The sequence below is a fragment of the Sus scrofa genome, chromosome 7 (assembly GCF_054392235.1).
Source record: "Sus scrofa isolate SSC_HxYL_T2T_F1_AM1 chromosome 7, Sscrofa_HxYL_maternal_Yorkshire_Landrace_v2.0, whole genome shotgun sequence".
Taxonomy (NCBI): Eukaryota; Metazoa; Chordata; class Mammalia; order Artiodactyla; family Suidae; genus Sus; species Sus scrofa.
The window spans coordinates 106,936,398-106,957,773 of record NC_139389.1 but is presented as its reverse complement, the minus strand read 5'-3'; the positions used below and the strand labels follow the sequence as shown (position 1 = coordinate 106,957,773).

The window sequence follows — 21,376 nt, the reverse complement described above, 5'->3', positions numbered from 1 at the left end:
GCATCCTCTCTCTCTCTCTCCCTTTTTTTTCGGTCTGTGCCCCAAGGCATGCAGAAGTTCCCAGGTCAGGGATTGAACCTGAGCCCCAGGAGTGACCTGAGCCATAGCAGTGGCAATGCTGGATCCTTAACCACTAAGCCACCAGGGAACTCCCGTTCCTCCTTTTAAAAAACATTTCCAAAATGGTTCTTGGGATTACTACTTATTGATATTCATTTAATGATTCGAGAGTTTCTTGTGCTTTTTCCTCAAGAACCTACAAGGTCATTGCAGGCAAAGATCACACATCTTTACTTTCTTGCATCCTTCAGCAGACTCTCTGGGGCTGGATACAGCATAGCTGTGTAAGAAATATCATTTGATTGATGTACGGGGCCGATATGGTCTCTAACTCCAAATAAATAACATGAATTTTGTACATTAACACTGGAGCAGACCGTCCTTTGCCCACAGTATGTGCTCTTTTGAAAGTTAAAAAAACAATAAAAAATTAATAAAGCCCCTCTTTGAAAAAAACGCCTTTGCACCATGGGAATGAACCTGGCACATAAAAGAGAACCTGGTGCCAAGGAAGCCCGGAGACTTCCATCTTAGCCTCTGAGAAGTCATCACCCGCCTAAGGTCAGTAAGGGGTCTTAGATCAGTCACGTTTTTTGCACGCCTCCGTTTCTGCATCTAATACAAGGACCGCCTGAAGAAACCACATGTGACCCAAATCTTCATGACCAAGATCCCTACTCGTTTTAATGCACTCACTTCCCCTCCTCTGACAATGGGCTCCATGTTTTGAAAGTTTTCTTCCCTTTCTACTAAACAGTAACTATCAGTACATCAGCACATTTCCCCTTGTTGTGATTAGTCACAGACCAAGAGAAACAACCAGATGAAGTTCTCCTGGGCATCCGGTGACCAGAGTGGGCACTACATGGAGTTGCCGGAATTCTCCTCAAAAGGAAAAGCATGTTAAAATTAGCTTTTACAGTTACCTCTCCAGTTATTGAATGATACTTAGGCTATTTGAAATTCTGAAATAAGTCCACTAGCCCTTCTTACGGCTTGCCTCCAGAAGAAAGTCAGGAATCTGGGCTGCAAAGTTCTGAAGGGGAGGGTCTCTAATCTGCCTTTCCGCTCTGAAATTCCATGGTCTTATGGTTTTAATGGATGGTGTCATCAAATCCATTTGACCATTGACTTGTTATTGAAAACAAGTTTCCTGTAACTTAAATAAATGCCATCTGGATTTAAAGAAGCAAAAATGCTGGCGTTAGTAGGTGCTAATCTGGTGATAACAAAGCTGCCCATAAAGTTTGCTCTCCATGGCAACTTCTTCAGATGAACCGGAATTCGAATTTGAATCATAACAAAATGATTGAGAAAAGGAGGTAGTAAGAGACACCAAGGCGGCACGTTCCTTCATGTACAGTCTGCACACGACTCAAACCTTGGAGAGACTTACCTGAGGTTTTCTGAACTGAATTCCGACTCCAGGAATCGTAGAAACTGGTCTCGCCCCACCTGGTCCTTCAATATCTCATCAAAAGAGAAGCCCCATCTCTTCACTCGCTGCTGGCTGGGCTCTTTGCTTTGGGGGGAACAAAGGTTTTAAGAGGTGATCAGTATACCAGCCAAAAGCTTGTGTCACAGTCTCTCCAACAATTCAAATTAATCTTGCTGCCATGCAGAAATCCCAAATGCAGACTTTGTACACCAGCACTGGCCCACAGTAAAAAGACTCTTTAAAGAAGGCCTTTGAAAGGAGCCACATGTAGGCAAGGGTCACCAGGATGCCTGCCAAGTGGGCTGCTGTCTACAGGGCCATACAGGAAATACGACCACCCCATGGGCTCCGCTTCCCTGGGCCATTCTCATCAGTTATAGGCCCACTTTTGCCTCCATCCATTTTTTTTCATTTAAAAAAACAACTGAGGATCTCCTCGTGAATCTGACCTTTCATCAAAGAGGCTGCCCCCACCTCCTGCCCCTTCCTCAATCCATAAGGGAAAAACAGAGTTCTGTTTAGGTTCAATGGATGTACACCTGGTCAGAGATACATCCATTCCAGGATAAACTCTGCTCAGTTGTTTAGAAGCAGAATGTTGCGTTCATTCACTGATTTAAAAACCATCTGCACAGTGTTTACAATGGTCTAGGCGTTGTTCCCATTGCTTCACATCTGTTAACTCACTGAGTCCTTGCAACTACTCTGTGAAAAGTATATGTGTATTGTCCCCATATTGCAGATAGGGAAACTGAGGCCTATTGACGGTTTGCCCAAAGAGACACTTGGAAGTGATGGAGTCAAGACTCAAGTCCAGGAGTTCCCACTGGGGCTAAGTGGGATAAGAACGCAACATAGTGTCCAGGAGGATGTGGGTTTGATCTCTGGCCTCACTCAGTGGGTTAAGGATCCAGCATTGCCACAAGCTGCAGTGTAAGTTGCAGACGTGGCTTTGATCTGGCATTTCTATGGCTGTGGCATAGGCTGGCAGCTGCAGCTCCAATTCAGCCTCTAGCCTGGGAACTTCCATATGCTGCAGGGGTGGCCCTAAAAAGAAGAAAAAAGAAAGAAAGAAAAGATTCAAGTCCAGACAGCATGGCTCCAGAGTATAGCTCTTAGCTGTGCCATACTCCCTCTTATCCATCCAAAGCAGGAGGGGGGGGCAGGGTGGGGTTGGTCTTATTCATCTGGTGTTGGAAGATGAGACTAATTCCTTCAGCTTTTGTCCTTCCATTTACAGTTTACTTGCTGTATTTATTCCTCTGACTTCTTCAAGCAGCAACAGGGCCCTAGTTCATAAGCCATCATGCCGCCACCTCCCACTAAGGGGTGGTTTATGGACCAGCAGTGGAGTCTTGGGCCCCATCTCAGATACGTGGGATTGGAATCCACAGCTCAACAAGATCCCTGGGTGATTTAAGTGCACACTATAAACTCCAAGAAGCATTGGTCCAGCAATATTTACTTCTCCTTTTTAAAAAAATAGACACATTCTTTTTAGTACCTCCAACAGACATTAAGTGAATAAAATCATGTTTCCTCATGTTACGGATTTGATATATTCTCAACTTTTATTTCAGAAAATTACACTTAGTCAAAAGGGGAAGTGAGCGTGTGTGTGGAAAGGTTTGGAAAAACAAACAGTGCTAGAGCAGTGCTGCCCTATAGAACATTCTGTGATGATGGAAGGATTCCACGTCTGTGCTCTCCAATATGGTGGCCGCCAGCCACATGTGACTATTGAGAACTTGAAATGTGGTTAGGGTGACTGAGGGACTGAATTTTAAATTTTATTTAATTTTAAATAGTTAAAGTTTACACTTAAGTGGCCACATGTGGCTCGTGGCTACTGTATTGGACAGCAAGGCTCTGGAATTAAGCGATTCAAACCCAACTTTTCCATTTCTGCATCACTAGATGTAATCATCATTGGCACGATCTTCTAATTCTGAGTTATGTCCTTGGGACTTGGGGAGGCTCTTGTGAATCTCTAGGGACATCCCAATAGGGCCACAGTGGAAGACTAAAGCCCACCAGGTCAAACAATGGGAAATTCCATGAAAGATCTCTCTCAAAGTGCCAGGCTGGGCCTTCTGCACAAGCCAAGAAGATAGATCCTAGATTCACTCAAACCCAAGCCACAGAACCAATCAAACTCAATAGCTTTCCGGAGGACAAAAAATGCTATTAACAGAGAAATCCCTTCTGGGGTTGAGGCGAGTGGTGGATGTAAGCCCCAGAGAGCTGCAGGGAAAGTGTCTGTCTGCCAGGGTCATGCTGTGACCTATACTGAGCTCTGATATCTTCTCTTTGCCACTAAGGTTGAAGGGCTCTGGAGGATGGTGCTGGTGGCCACTGCACCCCAAACAAAGGCTGTTCCCAGAGAGCCAGGTGTGGAAAGTTGTGCCATCTATGTGGTGACTGCCTCATGGATACACACCCATCACCAGCATCACCACTTTCTGGCACCCAAGCAGTGAGTCTACATTCATCCAGTTTCCTTGGTGGTGGCAGGGGTGGGATAAGGGCCAGAGAGATTGGGCATGTCACATTAGATGCAGAATCAGAGACCTAGGACAGAGGTTGCAACATCTAGAAAGCTGCAAGCTTAGTCTTCAGCAGAAACAAGGAGGTCTAGAGAGACAAGATACTCAGGTGTGGTAGTTTCCTAGGGTGACCATGACAAAGTCTCAACAGACTGGATGGCTTAAAATAGAAATTTATTCTCTCATGGTTTTGGAGGCTCGAAATCCTCAATCAAGGTGTTAACAGGGCCATACTCTCTTGGAAGGCTCCAGGGGAGGATCTGTTCCATGCCTTCCTTAGTTTCTGATGTTGCAAACAATACTTGGCATTCTTTGGCTTGCACATGCATTACTCCAATCTCTGCCTCCATCATCCCCTGGTGTTATCCCCCTACATCTGGACTTTCACAAAGCATTTACTCTGTGTGGGCCTGTGTCTCTGTTTTCTCTTCTTATGAAGACACCAGTCTTACTGGATTAAGAGCTTACCCTGTCCCAGAATGACCTCACCTTAACTAATTGCATCTTTTTTAAAAAGTTTATTTTTTAGTGAAAGTATGGTTGACTTACAATGTGGTGTTAATTTTGCCTGTAATGGTCCTATTTCCAAATAAAATCACATTCCGAGATTCTGGGAAGGACTTGAATATTAAGGTGACCCTATTCAACCTAGTATGTCTGGGTTCCTTCAACTATCCATTATTCACAATCCTATTTCTGTATCTGGACACTCCATATCTGCAACTTTTCTTCTAGTACATCTGGTCATTGGGATCTATTCTATTAAAAGCTTCTTGAATGCAGTTTTTCTATCCATGTCTTTCCTGTATCACTTGATTATTTCCAAGTATCATCCACTTTAAGGTTCAAGATCAAATTTGAACATGATCTGGGATGGTCTCTGTGGTTATAAAATAATTCTGAAAAGTAAAATATCTCTGGAACATTCATCCCCAAGTGACTGGTACAATGACTTTCCCTTGGCCCAACTCAAAAAAATAATCCATGGAACTCACAGTCCCTTGATTTACAACCATTATGTAGAAAGGCTCCCTTATGACGTATTTTTAATTACTGTTCTGTACCATGATCTAGCTTTTCAAGGGTTTATGTCATTGTCTCTCTAGCTATTTTGTGAGCTCTTTGAGGTCAGAGACTGCATCTTTGTATTCATCATAGCACTTTGTATTCATCATAGCCCTTTTCACACAGCGAGTGTTTAACACTAAGAGAAAATCAATAACAAAATGTATATAGTGATGTGGGTGTTGTGTCCCTATCCTCCTGACAGCATTTTCTAATCACTAGCTGGATGTCTTTTTCTAACTCTAATTTGTCTTGCTTTCCCATTGATTCTTACCAAATCTCTGCCTCCCACTGGGCAGCCCAAACCCACACAGCAGACAGGTGGCTCTCCAAGGAAGTCTGCCTTTCATTCCAGCTGATCTCCCAACTAAAGAGCAGGTAGGAAATCTCCCACGTTGAGAAAAGAAGCCAGATTCAGAAGAAGCAGCTATGTATAAAAACACTCAGCTATCTTCAAAAAGATACCTGAGTTATTAGAAAAATTACAAAATGAGGGCTTATTCCTTAAAGAGTAAATATCCAATGACCCCTTCTCAGGACCAAGGCTATTGAAGGAACAACCACAATTCTGTTTAATGCCCCGAAAAAACAAACCGGATGATCTTAAATACTTCAGTGTGGAGTGGTCCTATTATTTGCATTAAATGAACACAAAAGTGGCCAAGCCAGAAAAGACGAATGAATGGCTAGTAATCATGAGCAAAGATTCTCAAGTATGTTAGCAAGGAAATGAAAGTAAAGGTAGATTTTTATTGTAGCAAACTGTATTCAAACTCAGTGGTTTAATGATTTATTTTTTTATCTCAGTATCCCACGGGTTTATCAAGCTTAGCTGGTGGTTCTTACTTGGGTCTTTCAAGGAGTTATAGTTAGCAGCTGGGGGTGGTGTCCTCTGATGGCTGGACTGGGTTGGACATCCAAGATGGCTGATCCCATGGCAGATGATGCTGGTTTTTGGCCAGGAGCTCTGCTGAGGCTGTCGAGCTCAGGGTCTCCCTAATGACTTGGGTTTCTCACAGCTTGGTCAACAGATTCCAAGAAGGAATGTGTTAAGAGAGAATGTCTCAGATGATCAAGGTAGAAGCCACAGAGCTGCTTTATGGTCTGTTCTCAGAATGTTACATCTGCCATACTCCATTAAATAAGGCACCAAGGCCAGCCCAGATGAAAAGGGAGGGAGGTGTCCCCTTTTGATGTAAGAAGCAGCCCATGCATACAAAGAGGGAAGGCACTGATGGGGCCCTATCTGGAGACTGATGACCATGGGGAAAGAAACTGACTAAAACCCTGGATGAACATTTCTACCAAACCTGTTGTGTATGGGCAGCTCAGGGATGGTCTTTGCCTCTCAGCAGGTCAGGCTACTTTGGCCAAGCAGGATGAGCCAGGTTCCCGGTAGCTCTTTGCTCATGTGCCTGTTGCCCATCAGAGAGAGAAAGCCAAATCTAGACCATGTGGCGAGAGCAAATTATGTCCCTCCCTTCCTATTTCTCTTCCTTCCATTCTTCCTTCCTTCCTTCTCTTTTCTTTTTCTTTTTGGTTTTTAGAGCAGTGCCTGAGGCATTTGGAAGTTCCCAGGCTAGGGGTCGAATCAGAGCTGCAGCTGTCAGCCTACACCACAGCCATAGCAATGCAGGATCCAAGCCCTGTCTGCAACCTACACCACAGCTCAAGGCAACACCGGATCCTTAACTCACTGAGCGAGGCCAGGGATTGAATCCCCATCCTCATGGATACCAGCTGGGTTCATAACCTGCTGAGTCACAATAGAAACTCCCCATACTATTTTTTCTTTTAATGTTGATCAAGAAATACGCCTCAAAATGTCATTTTAAAATGTATCAGGTTAACAGAGCTCTGGGGAAGAATGGTATTTGGAAGAGGTAAAGAAAAACTTCATTTTCATTGTTAATGTTTCATTATTATTTGCATTAAATGAAGACTTTAAAATAAAACATTTAGAAGTATGACTAGAAACTAGAGTAACAAAAGCTAATACAAAACAATTAATTAGGTGAGAGTCAAAGAAGAGAAAAAGAAACAAGATGAAAAATTAGAGTCAGAAAACATAAACTACCAGGAAAAAGATTAACTATATCATCCAAGTCGAAGTGATTGTTTCTACCCCAATGTCCAAGGAAAAGCACACTGCTAGAGAAATGGGCAAAGAACACAAAAGTGGCCAAGCCAGAAAAGACGAATGAATGGCTAGTAATCATGAGCAAAGATTCTCAAGTATGTTAGCAAGGAAATGAAAGTAAAGGTAGATTTTTATTTTAATCCATCTGATTTGCAAAGACCAATTTGCAAAGATTTTGCCAAGATCAGATTTGCGAAGATTTTGCAAAGATGAAGATGCTTGGGTTGGTGAGGATGTGAGGAAATGGGCAGTTTTAAGCTGTGGGCCTGAAAAAAAGTTGTTATGGTTTTGCTTCAGGGGAATCTGGTCACATGAACCAAAATTAACATATGCATACCATTCCTAGCAATGCCAACCCTGGAAATTTATCCTAAAGAAATAATTGGACTTGTACAAAAGGATGTTCCTTGCATCACTGTTCATGTGAACAACAACAATCGAAGGTTATAACCTAAATATTTATGACCTGGAGATTGGTTAAATACATTATACTAGATTCATGTAAGAGGACATTATGTAACCTTTTAAAAGTATAGGAGGATCTATTTGCGTTTACATGGAAAGATAGCCATGACATATTGTTAATTAAAACATTATGAGACTATATATATAAAATGAACTGATTTATCCAAAAGAATATGTTATTGTGTATGCACACAAATCTAAAGAGATAGACACTAAATCAAAGGTTTTCCCACATTCTTAGTTCATGGTGTCTTTCATGTCTTGGGAAGGTTTTCATGGTGCCCCAGGCCAAAAGGACAACAACAAAAACCTTGACAGTTTGGTTTATTAGAAAGTCAAAGACACAAATGTGTATTTATATCCTAATAACTTAACAGCTACTTGAAATACAAATAAATCAGAAGAAAAAACAATATGTTTACTTCATATCTAAAGAACCACTCGTGTGCTGTGTGCAGCGCTGCCCATCTGCTCAAACTTTGGAATCAGTTGAGACCCTGCCACCCTCATTTCGTCTTCCATGTTGATATTCACCCAATACTTGCCCCGAAAACCCAGATGTGCAAAGCTATGACGTCACTGAAAGGAATGTAATGTGAGCTAATGTTGAAAAAAATGAACTATCCTAAGCTAGTGGCTTGTACCGTATCTGACAGAGGTTGAATCTCACTGTATTTTCCTCAAAGATTAGGAATGTCTTGGCGTTCCTGCTGTGGCTCAGTGGAAACACATTTGACTAGCATCCGTGAGGACGCATGTTCGATCCCTGGCCTTGCTCAGTGGGTTAAGGATCTGCATTGCTGTGAGCTGTGGTGTAGGTCTCAGTGCAGTTTGGATCTGACGTTGCTGTGGCTGTGGTGTGGGACAGTGGCTGCAGCTCCTATTCGACCTCCTAGCCTGGGAAGCTCCATATGCTGCAGGTGCTGCCCTAAAAAACAAACAAACAAAAAAGAATAAGACCATCTCGTGGTAACCTTGAGATTCCCCTGCAGTCACCCAGAACGCCTGGTACGGCATGGGGACGGTGGCATTGGACTCTTAGTAAAGGCTCTTTCTGGAAATGAGATTGGGTTGGAAGGAGAGAGTTTTTATAGTAAGCATCTAGGACTCCTATTACTTTTTTTTTTCTTTTTCTTTTTTTTTTTTTTTTTTTTTTTTTTTTTTGTCTTTTTGCTATTTCTTGGGCCGCTCTGGCGGCATATGGGAGGTTCCCAGGCTGGGGTCGAATCGGAGCTGTAGCCGCCAGCCTACACCAGAGCCACAGCAACGCGGGATCCGAGCCACATCTGCAACCTACACCACAGCTCATGGCAACGCCAGATCGTTAACCCACTGAGCAAGGGCAGGGATCAAACCCGCAACCTCATGGTTCCTAGTTGGATTTGTTAACCACTGCGCCACGACAGGAACTCCTCCTATTACTTCTTATAATGAGGATGTGGGTTCGATCCCGGGCCTTGCTCAGTCGGTTAAGGATCCGGCATGCCGTGAGCTGTGGCATACGTTGCAGATGCGGCTCGGATCCCGCGATGCTGGGGCTTGTGGCTGTGACGTAGGTCAGCAGCTGCAGCTCCAATTTGACCCCTAGCCCAGGAACGTCCCTGTGCCACAGGTGTGGCCCTAAAAAGAAAAGAAAAAAAGCCAGAAAAAGAGCTAGAATGAAAGCAAATGAGAGGGAGATAAAGGAAGGGAAAACAAAACAAAGAGCTGTCCAGCAGAGGGGCAAAGGGTGCAAAGACACCCCCTACTGGGTCTCCTTCTGTGACTGCCACCGGGGTCTAAGTCCCTCTGGACTTTGGTTCCTTGGCTATTAAGTAAACATACCAGCTTCTCTTACAGGCAAGGGGCTACTAGTCCAGAAAAGCAGAGTGATGAAAACCATGGCTCTGGAGTCCTCCGCCTCGGTTCTAATCCTACCTCTGTCATCTACTTGCTGTGCGACCTTGAGCAAGCTCATGAACTCCTCTGGGCCCCAGTTTCCCATCTGTTCAATTATGAGAATGATAATGTTTACCTGCTGTGGGGAGTCAATGGAAGACACTATGTGGCCCGCACAAAGTAAGTGCTAGCTGTCTTTATTGCTGTTATTGCTAATATATAAAAACCAAATTGACCCACAGATTCTTAGCCTCCGGGAATCAGAACTAGGAAACATGAGAGACTGTTCTACTTATTATCACATCCATAGGGCCAGTAAGAGGTTGGGGAAAGCCACAAAGGATCCATGTACAAAGCTCTCAGGAGGTAGAAACCATGAGTAAGGAACCCAGTTGGGTGATTCCTGGAGGGGTTACTGTTCAACTGATTAAAAGAGTCAAATTAATATACTCTCATAATCTCATGCATCCTCCCCCCGCTGCTTTCAAACAGTAAAATATATATATATTTTTACCTCATCTCTATGTCCCATAAAGCAACATCATCGCTGATCCAGGGATTGGACGGCTCAGCCGGCGTGATCAGAGGGTCATATTCCACATACTGTTCTGTGTAAGCAATTAGGCTGCAGGAAGGAAGCAGAGCAAAGAATGCCACTGGTTTCTTATAAAAACTCGTGTCTGTTTTATACAAACGTTCTATCAGTCTTCATATAATTCCAAGTTACAGGGGGAAAATTAGCTTCACTCTCACTTCTGACAACTCAAGCTGTTTTCATCGTCCTTGTTCCCTTTTCATGATGAACATATCGTTTTTTGCATTATTGCAGTCATATGATACATACGCATTTTATACCATTTCCCATTTAACTCTTTCCCTGAAACTTGGTGCATCCCTCCCTGGTTAAGCCAGCTTCACTGGTACATTGGTTCAAATCTTCCTGTAGATTGCCCTCCCATAGCCTATAGATCTCAAGGCATCTGGGACACAGGCTGCCTACCCAGCATTCCCACCGGAGGACTTCCTCATCATAAAGACTTTAAAAGCCTGGCAGACCAAAAGAGTTAACATATTATAAGCATTTTTCCAAAAAGCAACTTAGTTTTTCCAGTTATAATTTAAATGGCCACATAATCTTTTTTACCTAAATTTTAATTTCAGCAAAATGCATGTAGTTAAAAAGATAAAACAATATGAAATGATTTCCTGTACAAAAAAGAAATAGCAAACCTTTTCTTCCTATCCCTTCTCACAGAGGCACTTCCTTTCTGTCCTGATTTCTTTGGATTGACCTGCATATTTGTAAATTACGTTTTTATTTCTAAATTACGCTCTTGAGTGTCGATTTCAAATGAGGATTTAATTTTCTACTCACCAGTTCCCCACTCACCCCACCATTTCCTCCCATGATCTTCTAAATATAACGCTTTTTGTTAAATCAATAGTCAGTGTTCACTTTATTAAACCAGGTAAAAATTATTGGCTGCTGAGCTAAGTAGTACATGACCTTTTCCAAGTGTTCTCACAAATCTATAAAAGATCTAGCAATAATTTTCCACATCTTAAACACATCAGATAATCAGTTGTCTCCTTGTCTCCTAGAGGCCCACTCTCCAGAGTCTTAAGTCCTTTTGCTCTAATGGACCGTTGACTCTATAGGCTTGATGCAAAGTCAAGACCTTCCTTCACGTCTATGTTAGAGCTCTGGATTTCCTGGATTTCAGGTCTGTTTATTGGTTTTACTTTCTGGTTGCATTGAAGCGTATCCTTCAGTAGTTTCCTAAGAAAGGATGCGTAAGAGCTAAGTATTTGGACATCTAGAAGTGCAGGTCTAAAAATGTTTTTATCATTACACTTGACTGATCGTACGAGACATAGGACCCTAGGTTAAAATCTTTTTCTTTCAGAATTTTGAATGCATTGCTTTACTTTATTTATTTTTTTGTATCCAGGGTTACTGTATTGTTATTGAGAAATCTGCATCCATTTTCTCCCCCTTTAGTTTCTTTTTTCCCTGGAAGCTTAGAATCTTCTCTTTATTGCTGTGGCGCTCTCAAATTTCCCACCGTGACCCTTGCCAGCAGTTTTATGCACTGTCCTGGGCACAATGGGCAATGAATAGACTAAAAAAATATTTCCCGGAAATCTTAAGGCAATTTTTCATTAATTTTATAAACTTCATTCCCTGTTTCTCTTTTTCTAATTCTTTTAAAGGTTGGAATTGTAACCCAATATTCCTAAAATTTCCCTCCCACTTTGGCATCTTCTTGTCTTTCTGTCTGATGGGTCTTCCGAAATTTATTTTTTTCAATTTGGACTATCATTTTCTTATGTTTCCAGAGTACCCACTTACTTATCGTAGTATCTAGTTCTTGTTTTATGGATGAAATATCTTCTCATATCTTTGAGGATATAAATTTTATATTTTTATTGTCAGTTTCTTTTGTTCCTTGAATAGTTTTGGTTCCTCCAAGTCCCTTTGTGTCTGTTTTGATCACACTCCTTCGCACTGGAGCTCCTTCTGAGTGTCTGGAACATCTTGGGACATCCATCTGTGCTTAAGAGTGAGGGACCAGGAGTTCCTGTCATGGCTCAGTGGCTAACAAATCCCACTAAGAACAATGAGGTTGCAGGTTTGATCCCTGGCTTCGCTCAGTGGGTTAAGGATCTGGCATTGCTGTGAGCTGTGGTGTATGTTGCAGAGGCAGCTCGGATCCTGAGTTGCTGTGGCTGTGGTGTAGGCCAGTGGCTACAGTTCCGATTAGACCCCTAGCCTGGGAACCTCCATATGCTGTGGGTGTGGCCCAAGAAAATACAAAAAGACAAAAAAAGTTAAAAAAAAAATTAAAGAGTGAGGGATCAAAACCTGCTTGGAGGCTCAGTGTGTGCGTGGACAGGACCTGCCTACGGACAGGCCTCACTGTTGGGTCAGGACAGCCTGCCTGTCACTTCACTAGAGGGATCTGGAGTCTTTCCTCGGGGGATTTTGATTTTTCTCAAGACCATAGGCAAACTTTTTCTACAAGACCCAGAATAGTAAATATTTTAGGCTTTGTAGACCAGATGGTGTTTGTTGCAACTATTTTGATCTGTGGTAGAACAAGAGTGGCCATAGATAATTTGTGAATAAACGCATGTGACTGTGTTCCAATAAAACTTTACTTGTAGGGAGTTCCTGTTGTGGTGCAGCAGAAAAAAAAAATCCAACTAGTATCCATGTGGATGTGGGTTCGATCCTGGCCTCGGCCAGTGGGTTAAATGATCCAGTGTGCCGTGAGCCGTGGTGTAGGTTGCAGATACAGCTCGGATCCTGTGTTGCTGTGGCTGTGACTGTGGCTGGAGGCTGTAGCTCTGATTTGACACCTGGCCTGGGAACTTCCATATACCATGGGTGCAGCCCTAAAAAGCGGAAAAAAAAAAAAAAAAAAAAGCAAACAACAACAAAAAGCCCTCAACCCCCCACTTTATTTGCAAATACAGAGAGTGGAGTAGGTGGACTTGCCCCACTGGTTGTACTTTGCCAGTCGCCTGTCTGTGGGCATCTACCTCTGGCTCCTGGAGGGCTGAGAGCAGGGAAGGGGAGGGGTCAAGGGTCCCACAGCTCAGTACACAGATTGCTCGCTAATTCTCTTGTTTTCACCCAGGCTTTTATGATGGGATGTGTCTGAGTTCTGAGCTGATGTGACTCAATTTCTCCTGTGATGGGGGGAAGTGGGGGACAGGGTCCCCTATGGGGCATGGTTCTAGGGATCCGAAGGCTCCAGAGGCAGACTTTGCCTATTCCTCTGGGGTGAGCCCCAGATTTTATTGGGCAAATTGGTTTTGTTCTCATCCTCCCACCTCTAACGTGCGGATCATAATGTTCTTTACTCTGTCTCTATCCACTTTTTTTTTTTTTAAAACTAAATGTTGAAATATTTCTGGCCTAAAGAAAAGCATAAAAAGTATAAGAACATCACTGTCACTCACCACCCAATAAAAAGAAATACAACGTTACAAATAGAGACTGAGGCCCGCGGTCATGCTCCCCAAGTCCTTACACTTTGCATCTTAGAAAAATATGTGGAAACTGTTAACCCATTAATTTGTTGACCTGGTGAATTCATACCATTTTTATTCCTTTATTGACATGTTACTTTTGGGGAGGGAGAGAAGATACACACATGTCCACAATATTGTTTTTTTGAACTTATTCTAACTTATGTATCATCTCCTTTGTATGAGGCACAGACTTTAAAATTGTTATTATTATTATTTTAAGTCTACATAGTGCCGGCTGTAGTAGACCACTATCGGTCGCATAGGGTTTTCCCTCTTTGGGGTCATTTATTTATAATTCCACTAACACCTGTAAGTGGAATTATTGGGCCCCAAGGTATGACTGTTTTTCTGGTTATTGATCCACAAAAAAACTTTCTCTCTAAGCATCGCCAGCTTGAGTGTCACCAAGCTCCTTTGCGATGGCAGATTCAGAGCCACAATCCCTCCTGCGGAACTGCAAAGGACAAGCATGGCCGAGTCGCTTATTTCTGAGAATGTGACGCTCCATCTCATTGCTACTCAAAATGTATGAGCTGAACAGCCTCTCAGGTGAGAATGGACAGGCAGGGGGTGAGCACGGGGGCAGGAAGGAGCAGGCCATGAGTTGGTGCTGTGACAGCTCGATGGGAAGTCACTACTTTGCCACTTGGGCTAATTTCATTTCTTCAGAAAGAAATGGGGTTGCACATGAAGGAATATATCCATTTTCTAGGGCTGCTGTAAGAAATGACCATGAAATTGATGGCTTAAAACAACAGAAATGTATTCTCTCTCACTTCCAGAGGCTACAAGTCTGAAATTGAGGCTGAGCTCCCTCTGAAGTCTTTTCAGGAGACTCTGTCCTTGCCTCTTCTAGGTGCTGGTGGCTCCAGGTGATGGGTCCTTGGCCTCAGGCTGCCTCCCTCCAACCTATGCCTCAGTCTTCACATGGTCCTTCTCTTCTGGGTCCATATTCAGCCTTCTCTCTAAGTGCACCTGTCATCAGATTTAGGGTCTACCTGGGTAATCCAGAATGGTCTGATCTCAAGATTCTCACAAGCATTCTCAGGTTCCACGGGTGCGGGGAGCCGAGAAGATGCAGGGACTCAAAACAAGGACCTTGCCTGATGGCAGAAAAACCTGAAGGCAGGTTCCTAACCAAGAAAGGGAGCTCAGCTGAATGGTACAAGCTGAAGGTGGGCTTCTGGTCAGGAAAAAAGCTCACCTGAACGGTGCATGCCGAAGGTGGGCCTCTCGTCAGGATAAAAGCCTGCCTGCACGGTATAAGCCGAGGGCAGGCCTCAGTTTACACAGCTCTCATTTTGATGTCGTTGGAGAAGAATTGGGGCTTTCCTGGGAAACCAATTTCCATGTTTGCGCTGGAGAACATGGATTGTTTCTCGGGTGACCTAGTCTTTCCTGCTGTTTTATTTGCTATTCAGTTTTCCTCAGTTTTTCCTGATTATTTACTTATTATTCTTATTTTCCATTCTTATTTTCCTGTGGTGATTTGTGATTTAACAAAGTTACAACAATAATATAATAAGAATTTCATCCTGAAAGACTTTCCCCATTTTAATCCAACTTAGTTAAAACATAGTGTTTATCTATTAACTAGTTATATAATAAACTTTAGAGTTAGGATTTTAATGAGGTCCATAGAAGTTAGCCATATCTTATCCAAAAAACCTAGCTGTGAGTTTTGTCTTTGATTTTAAAAGCCTTTTAGTGATAGCTAGTTTAATTAAGTTGGTTTATATTTACTTACACTGTCTCCCTGCCATAATGCTTTGAAGATAAGCACCAGTCTACAAACAAAGTTTGTAAATGCTAAATTCTTGTGTTTTATGGCCTCTTCAAAGTACTCACTAAGTTTAGTTAAGATAGAGATCTTAAAACAGGATGCATAGCTGCTATACCATGTAATAGTTAACCAATGTACTTTTAACACTGTAACGTAATCTACAGTGAAAAACTGTCTATATAACCAACCACTGTTGCCAATAAAGTTTGAGCAGTCCAGTGCCCTGAAAGAAGGGACAACGAGGCTGTCTCCGTCATTGTACATTCGCCGACGCCGCATCCCTCTCCGATCGGGAAGTGCACGCTCCCTGGCCGCCGGAGCTGGCCTCTGGCACACGGGTTAAGACTAGCACCTATCTTTTTGGAGGGGGCCTCTATGCAACCCACTACAAGGAACGTGAAAGCACCTGGATGTGAAGATGGGCCAGGCACAAGCTGACCCCCTGACTCCTGCGCTTGGATGGGCACAGGAACAAATGAGCAGGTGCAGCAGGTGACCTAAATCCTACTCAATGGGTTTGCCAGAAGTAAAATATAGGGATGGGAAATTTTTTTTTTCCTCCCCTTTTTCCTTCACCCTTCCTCAGATTTCTTGAGACAAGCTGGAGGTTCTTCCAGACTCCCCCCGCCCCCACCCCAGCTTGTGCTTTATTAGTGCTTCCACATGGCCGCACCTACAACCTGGGAAGGCAGGTCCAACCAGCCAAGTCAGGTACCACATCTAGGCCCCCAGATGGGGCCAGGAATGAATGCCTGGGGTGAGGGGACAGTGGGGAGGCTCAAGTGAGTATAGCTTACCCTTGAACAACATGGGTTTGAATGGTTCCAGTCCACTTGCATGCGAGTTTTTTTTTCTTTTTTCTTTTTTTTCTTTTAAATTTTTCTTCATTTGATTTTACTTTGAGGTTGCGAGTTTTTTTTTCAATAAGAGAGACCACAGTACTACACGATCTGCCATGGGTTGAATTCGCAGATGCAGAAACACGCAGAAACGTGGATATGGAGGGCCAACTACACTATATACATGGATTCTCAACTGCATGATGGTTATATCTCCTAAGCCCTGAGTTACTCAAGGGTCAGCTGTACTCGGGCGCCCGAGGAGACTGCACGTGGGCTGCCTGTTGCTGCAGGAAAGGCATTGAAGGCAGAGGTCCACTGTCCAGCCTAGGGCAACAGAGTCATAAGAGGGAAGACAGCAGCTTTGAGCATCACAAGCTCCCAGTCTCTCTTTTAGAGAAATTTGGGGCTAGTCAGAGGAGTGGGTGGGGAGAAGTGGTGAGATACAACAGAGATGTTGACTCAAGAGAAGTGCTTGAGAGCCCAAGGTGGGATTAACTACTCAGGAGCAAAGAGATGACTGGGTAACAGGCATTACATGTGCATGAAGTTGTTCCTATGACCTAGCCCCATGTCCTGCCTTCTCAGAGTAGCGTCCCAGGAGCCATCAAGCATGTATGTGGAGGAAGAACACATGAAGAGAGGGCTAAGAACTTCCTGCAGGAATGCCCGACAGGAGGATCCCTGATGAGTCAGCCAGTCCACTGGTGGGCAGTATCAGTCAGTAGGGAAACTCATTGGAGGAAGAGGAAAAACTGTTTTGTTCAAGGACAGTTACATAAATAAAGACATTGAGATGGCTGTAAAGGAAACAGTACAATTATATGGGCATGTGTATTTGCAATATTGTGTCTTATTGGTGGAAGTTGGATGTATTGAATCATCAGAATGACGTACATGTCTCCAGATGGAATTTCTTTATCAGTGAGACTTGGAGATGCACACACTTTAAAGGGGAGAATATGCAGTTTGTTCCTGAGATTCTCAGGCAAAGGGAGAGACTGGGCGCTGTGTTAGCTTCCAACGGCTGCTGTAACAAACTGCCACATACGCAGGGGCTAAAAACGCCAAACATGTATTCTCTTCTAGTTCTATGAGTCAGAAATCTGAAATGGCTTTTTTTTTTTTTTTTTTTTTTTTCCCCTGGGCTAAAATCAAAGTGTCAGCAGGACTGTTTCTTCTGGAGGCTCCAGGGAGAATCCATTTCCTCACTTGTCGACCTTCTGGAGGCGGCCCGCTTTCCTTGGCTCATGGCCTCCTCCCATCTCTGAGCCAAGCAAACCTCGGCCAAGCCTTTCTCACAGGGCATCCCTCTGACATAACTCTGTGCTTCCCTCTTCCACAATCAAGGACTCTCCTGGTTACACAGAGCACACTTACGCTAAGGTCACAGGTTGTTAAGGTCAGCTGATTAATCCAAATTCCATCTGTAACCTCAATTCCCTTTTGCCCCATAACCATAGGCTCTGGGGCTTAGGACACAGATATCCTCGAGGGACCACTATTCTGTCTTCCACAAGTGTAATTTGAAAGGAAGGTGTGCAGGAGGCTGAGAATGATGCCACCTGGAGGTGGGTGTGGAAATAGACGAGAGGTGCACACAAGGCCTGCAGGGACGCTTTGGGATTGGCACCAGCATGGTTTATTTTACTGCCATCGCTAAAACCCATGCAGATAAGCCCAGTGTTCATGAATCTGCGTCCCCTCATTTGTCCTGTTTGCCATCATCACTGCACGGAAAGGACAGGAGATGGCAAAGCGCCTTCTCTTGGAGGTGCCGTGCCAGTGGGTGGTGTGTGTCTGCTGCCTTAACTGTTCTCCTACCCTCTTGTGGGGACTGATCCTTCCCAGAGGGAGTGGCAGAAGGTCAAGTCCACAACCGGGGAGGCACAGGACTGGAGGAGGTGAAGGATACCCCTCGCAGGCAGAGAGGGAAGATGGTTTCCCTTCCCCATCTGCTTCCCTGCGTCATCACACAGGATGGGAACCATGCAAGGAGGGAGAGGGAGAGCTCCTTGCTTTTCCCTTGCTCACTTGTCGCCCTCATTTGTGCTAGAGCCGCCTCTGCTTAGGAACTAGAGCTTCCAAGGTGGGAGGCAGAGGAAAGAGACAAAGAGTTGGCTACTTAGGATAAGATCTCAGCTTAATGCAGAGAGTAAAAGGACTTTGGGTCTGCTTCTGGCCGTCCAGTGCCAGTTCTTAGGTGTGAAAGGAGAGGAAAATGGTGACATAAACACCTTCTAGGGACTTAGTGAGTGTGCCTGGCTGCGTGGACCCTTGTGCTATGTCTTCTCGGGGTCTGAGTGAAACAGGAAGGGATCCTGGAAGGTGAGAAGTCCTCCAAAGCGGGTGAGTTGGCACAGAGGTCATCTCTGGGTTTCAGCCCGGTTCTACCCACCTGCTGGGAATTGCACTTCAGTATGTACACAGGATGACTTTAGGGGCTGCAATATCCTTATATGCCCTGCTCCTGCCCATGGCTGATTTCTTCAGGAATGGACATCTGACCCAAACTGGGTTAACCTCCCTTTTCTACAGTGTCAGCAGTGGCAACAATACAGCTACAAAGTTCAGGGGTGGGAGGCAGTTGTGTTTCCTAACACCCATCTGTGATGAAAGAGGATGAGGCCAGCTAGGAAACTAGAGCTGGACCAGAGATGAAGCGGAGATCGAGGCCCTGGCTCCAGTTCTTCTTGAGCTTAGTAGCATCACTGCCTGTCCTGAGGTCAACTGCAGCCCCTCCCTGTGTTCTGCCAATATATGCTTCTTTTAGCTGACCTGGGTTCAAGTTGGGGTTTCATTGTTTGGAAATAAATAGCGCAGTTGAAAAAGGGATGAGGGTAATGGGGATGGGAAGGCAGTTCATCAAGGCAGCCCCTTGTCGTTTTGGCCACAGAAGTTTCCTTCCCCCTAGAACAGGTGCTTCCTTGCAGTGCACAGATCACAAGATGAACAGAGTCTGCTCAGGATGCACAAAGACAATGAAAAATCCAGGCAGGCAATGAAGGCAAGAGCAATGGTCAATACAAAGCACTATTTGAGTCCAAAGTCAATACCAATAACCGCACAAAGGCTTGAGACAGGACAGGAAAAGCACAGAAGGAGAATGAAAGCGAGGCATGGATAGAGCTGTGAAGAATGCTAGGCATATAACAGCACACAAGCAACAAGGGCGCCTAAATTGTTGGGTACCGGCAGCACAGAAGCAGAACTGGGAGGAGTTATAGACTGAATTGTGTCTCCCCCACACCTAAATTTCATATGTCTGAGACCTTGCCTCCAACATGCTATTTTTGGAGGCTGGGTCTTTAAGAAGATAATTAAGGTTAAATGAGGTCATAAGAGTGGCCCCCTAGTCTGATAGGACTGTCTTTATAAGAAGAGGAAGCGATACCAGAGCTCTGTGTCTTCTGTGCGTGCACAGAGCAAAGGCCATGTGAGGGCCCAGCAAGAAGGTGGCCGTCTGCAAGCCAGGAAGAGCGGTCTCACCAGAAACCAGCCCCATCCACGCCTTGATCATGGACTTCCGGCTTCCAGAATTGTGAGAAGATAAATACATGTTGTTAAAGCCTCACAGACTGTGGTGTTTTGTTATGGCAGCCTGAACTATTTCAGGAGGAGATGGGGAAAAAAATGAAATAAACACAGGAAATCCAGACACAGTCCATTGTGAACAGTATTTCTCACCAAGCAGGGTTTTTTGTGTTGTGTGTGTGTGTGTGTGTTTAGGGCTGCACCTGCAGCATGTGGAAGTTCCTGGGCTAGGAGGTGAATGAAAGCTGCAGCCACCAGCCTATGCCATAGCCACAGCAACACCAGATCTGAGCCTCATCTGTGACCTAAGCCACAGCTTGCATCAACACCAAATCCTTAACCCACAGAACAAGGCCAGGAATTGAAGCTGAAACTTCATGGACGCTATGTCTGGTCCTTTACCCACTGAACCACAATGGGAACTCCACATTAAGCAGTTTTAACATCCTGGTCCCCTTATCCCTGCCTCTTGATCAGTATATGGTTTTGTTATTTTAAAATGACAAATCCATCACATCATTAGAAGATGCAGATGTACCAATCGCTAGTGAATGTGTTATCCACTGTTGTCGGGTACTTTGAAACAGTTCTCAGGTGGCAGTCTGGGGCTGGCTGCTTTGTGTGCCTATTGCTGCTCTTCTTACGGTAAGTGGCAAAATTTTGCCACATGGCCACCGGGGATATAGCCTGTGGTCAGCCAGTCATTCAGCTGCGTCATTCAGTACCTACCGGCGTCATGAAATAGTGAACAGCTCTCTGGGTCACAGGAAGGTGCTGGCACTGAGCTAACAGCAAAGTCACAGCTTCTAACTATATATTGTGTTTAAGGGGAGTTATTATCTAAACATATTACATAGAATGGGGGGCTATTGATACCTTTCCAAATTAGATGGCTAATTAAGATCTACTTTTGATAAACCTGAGGAGGAAAGAAGTAATAGAAGGGAAGTTAGAAAACTTTCACCCAACCACTTGAAAAATCTTGAGAAAAATATTTTAGAATTCATCCTCTCTTCCTTAACACCACCAACAAAAGACTCTTAATTTTTCTGCAAATGGTATAGAGTTTGACCAAAAAAAGTGTGATGGGTGAGAGAGCGGAAGAAGAGATGCTGTCCATCATGAGCTGAGGGTGCCTAGGAAGGAATCTATGAAATAATAGAAAATACAATTTTTTTTTTAACCCCAGTCTCTGAAACTCATAGATTCCTGCGTGATAGGAATGTCCTTTTCTAATGATGCCTCTCTGGGCGGGCTCCTTGTTGGGGGCTGGTCACCAGAAAGACCAAGCCATGATTAGAAGCTTAGAATCCTTAGTCCCAGCCCCCATTCTCTGGAGAGGGAAGCACGGCTGGAAATGGAGTTAACAATAGATCCTGTGTACAGGAGGCAGCCTCCGCAGATCCCAACAGCATGGAGTTCAGAGGGCTTCCAGGGTGGTGAACACATCCACACGGGGAGGGGGATGCACCTCAACTCCATAGAGGCAGAAGCTCTGCTCTCAGGACTCTTTCAGACCTTACCCTGTGTACCTCTTCGTCTAGCTGTTTATCTGTATCCGTTATCATATCCTTTAATAAAATGGGA

At 44.2% G+C, this 21,376-nt stretch overlaps 1 protein-coding gene across 23 annotated transcripts in view; it reads right to left on the bottom strand.

The window, feature by feature from the left end:
• Positions 1-21,376, bottom strand: part of RGS6 (regulator of G protein signaling 6) — a 564,797-nt gene that overhangs the window by 51,695 nt on the left and 491,726 nt on the right. For all 23 annotated transcript variants that reach the window (XM_021099946.2, XM_021099952.2, XM_084969664.1 and 20 more), the window contains exons 13-14: positions 10,107-10,217; positions 1,457-1,582 (exon numbers count right to left, since the gene is read on the bottom strand). In XM_021099946.2, the coding sequence (XP_020955605.1) occupies positions 1,457-1,582; positions 10,107-10,217 (237 nt within the window). The remainder of the gene's footprint in view (positions 1-1,456; positions 1,583-10,106; positions 10,218-21,376) is intronic.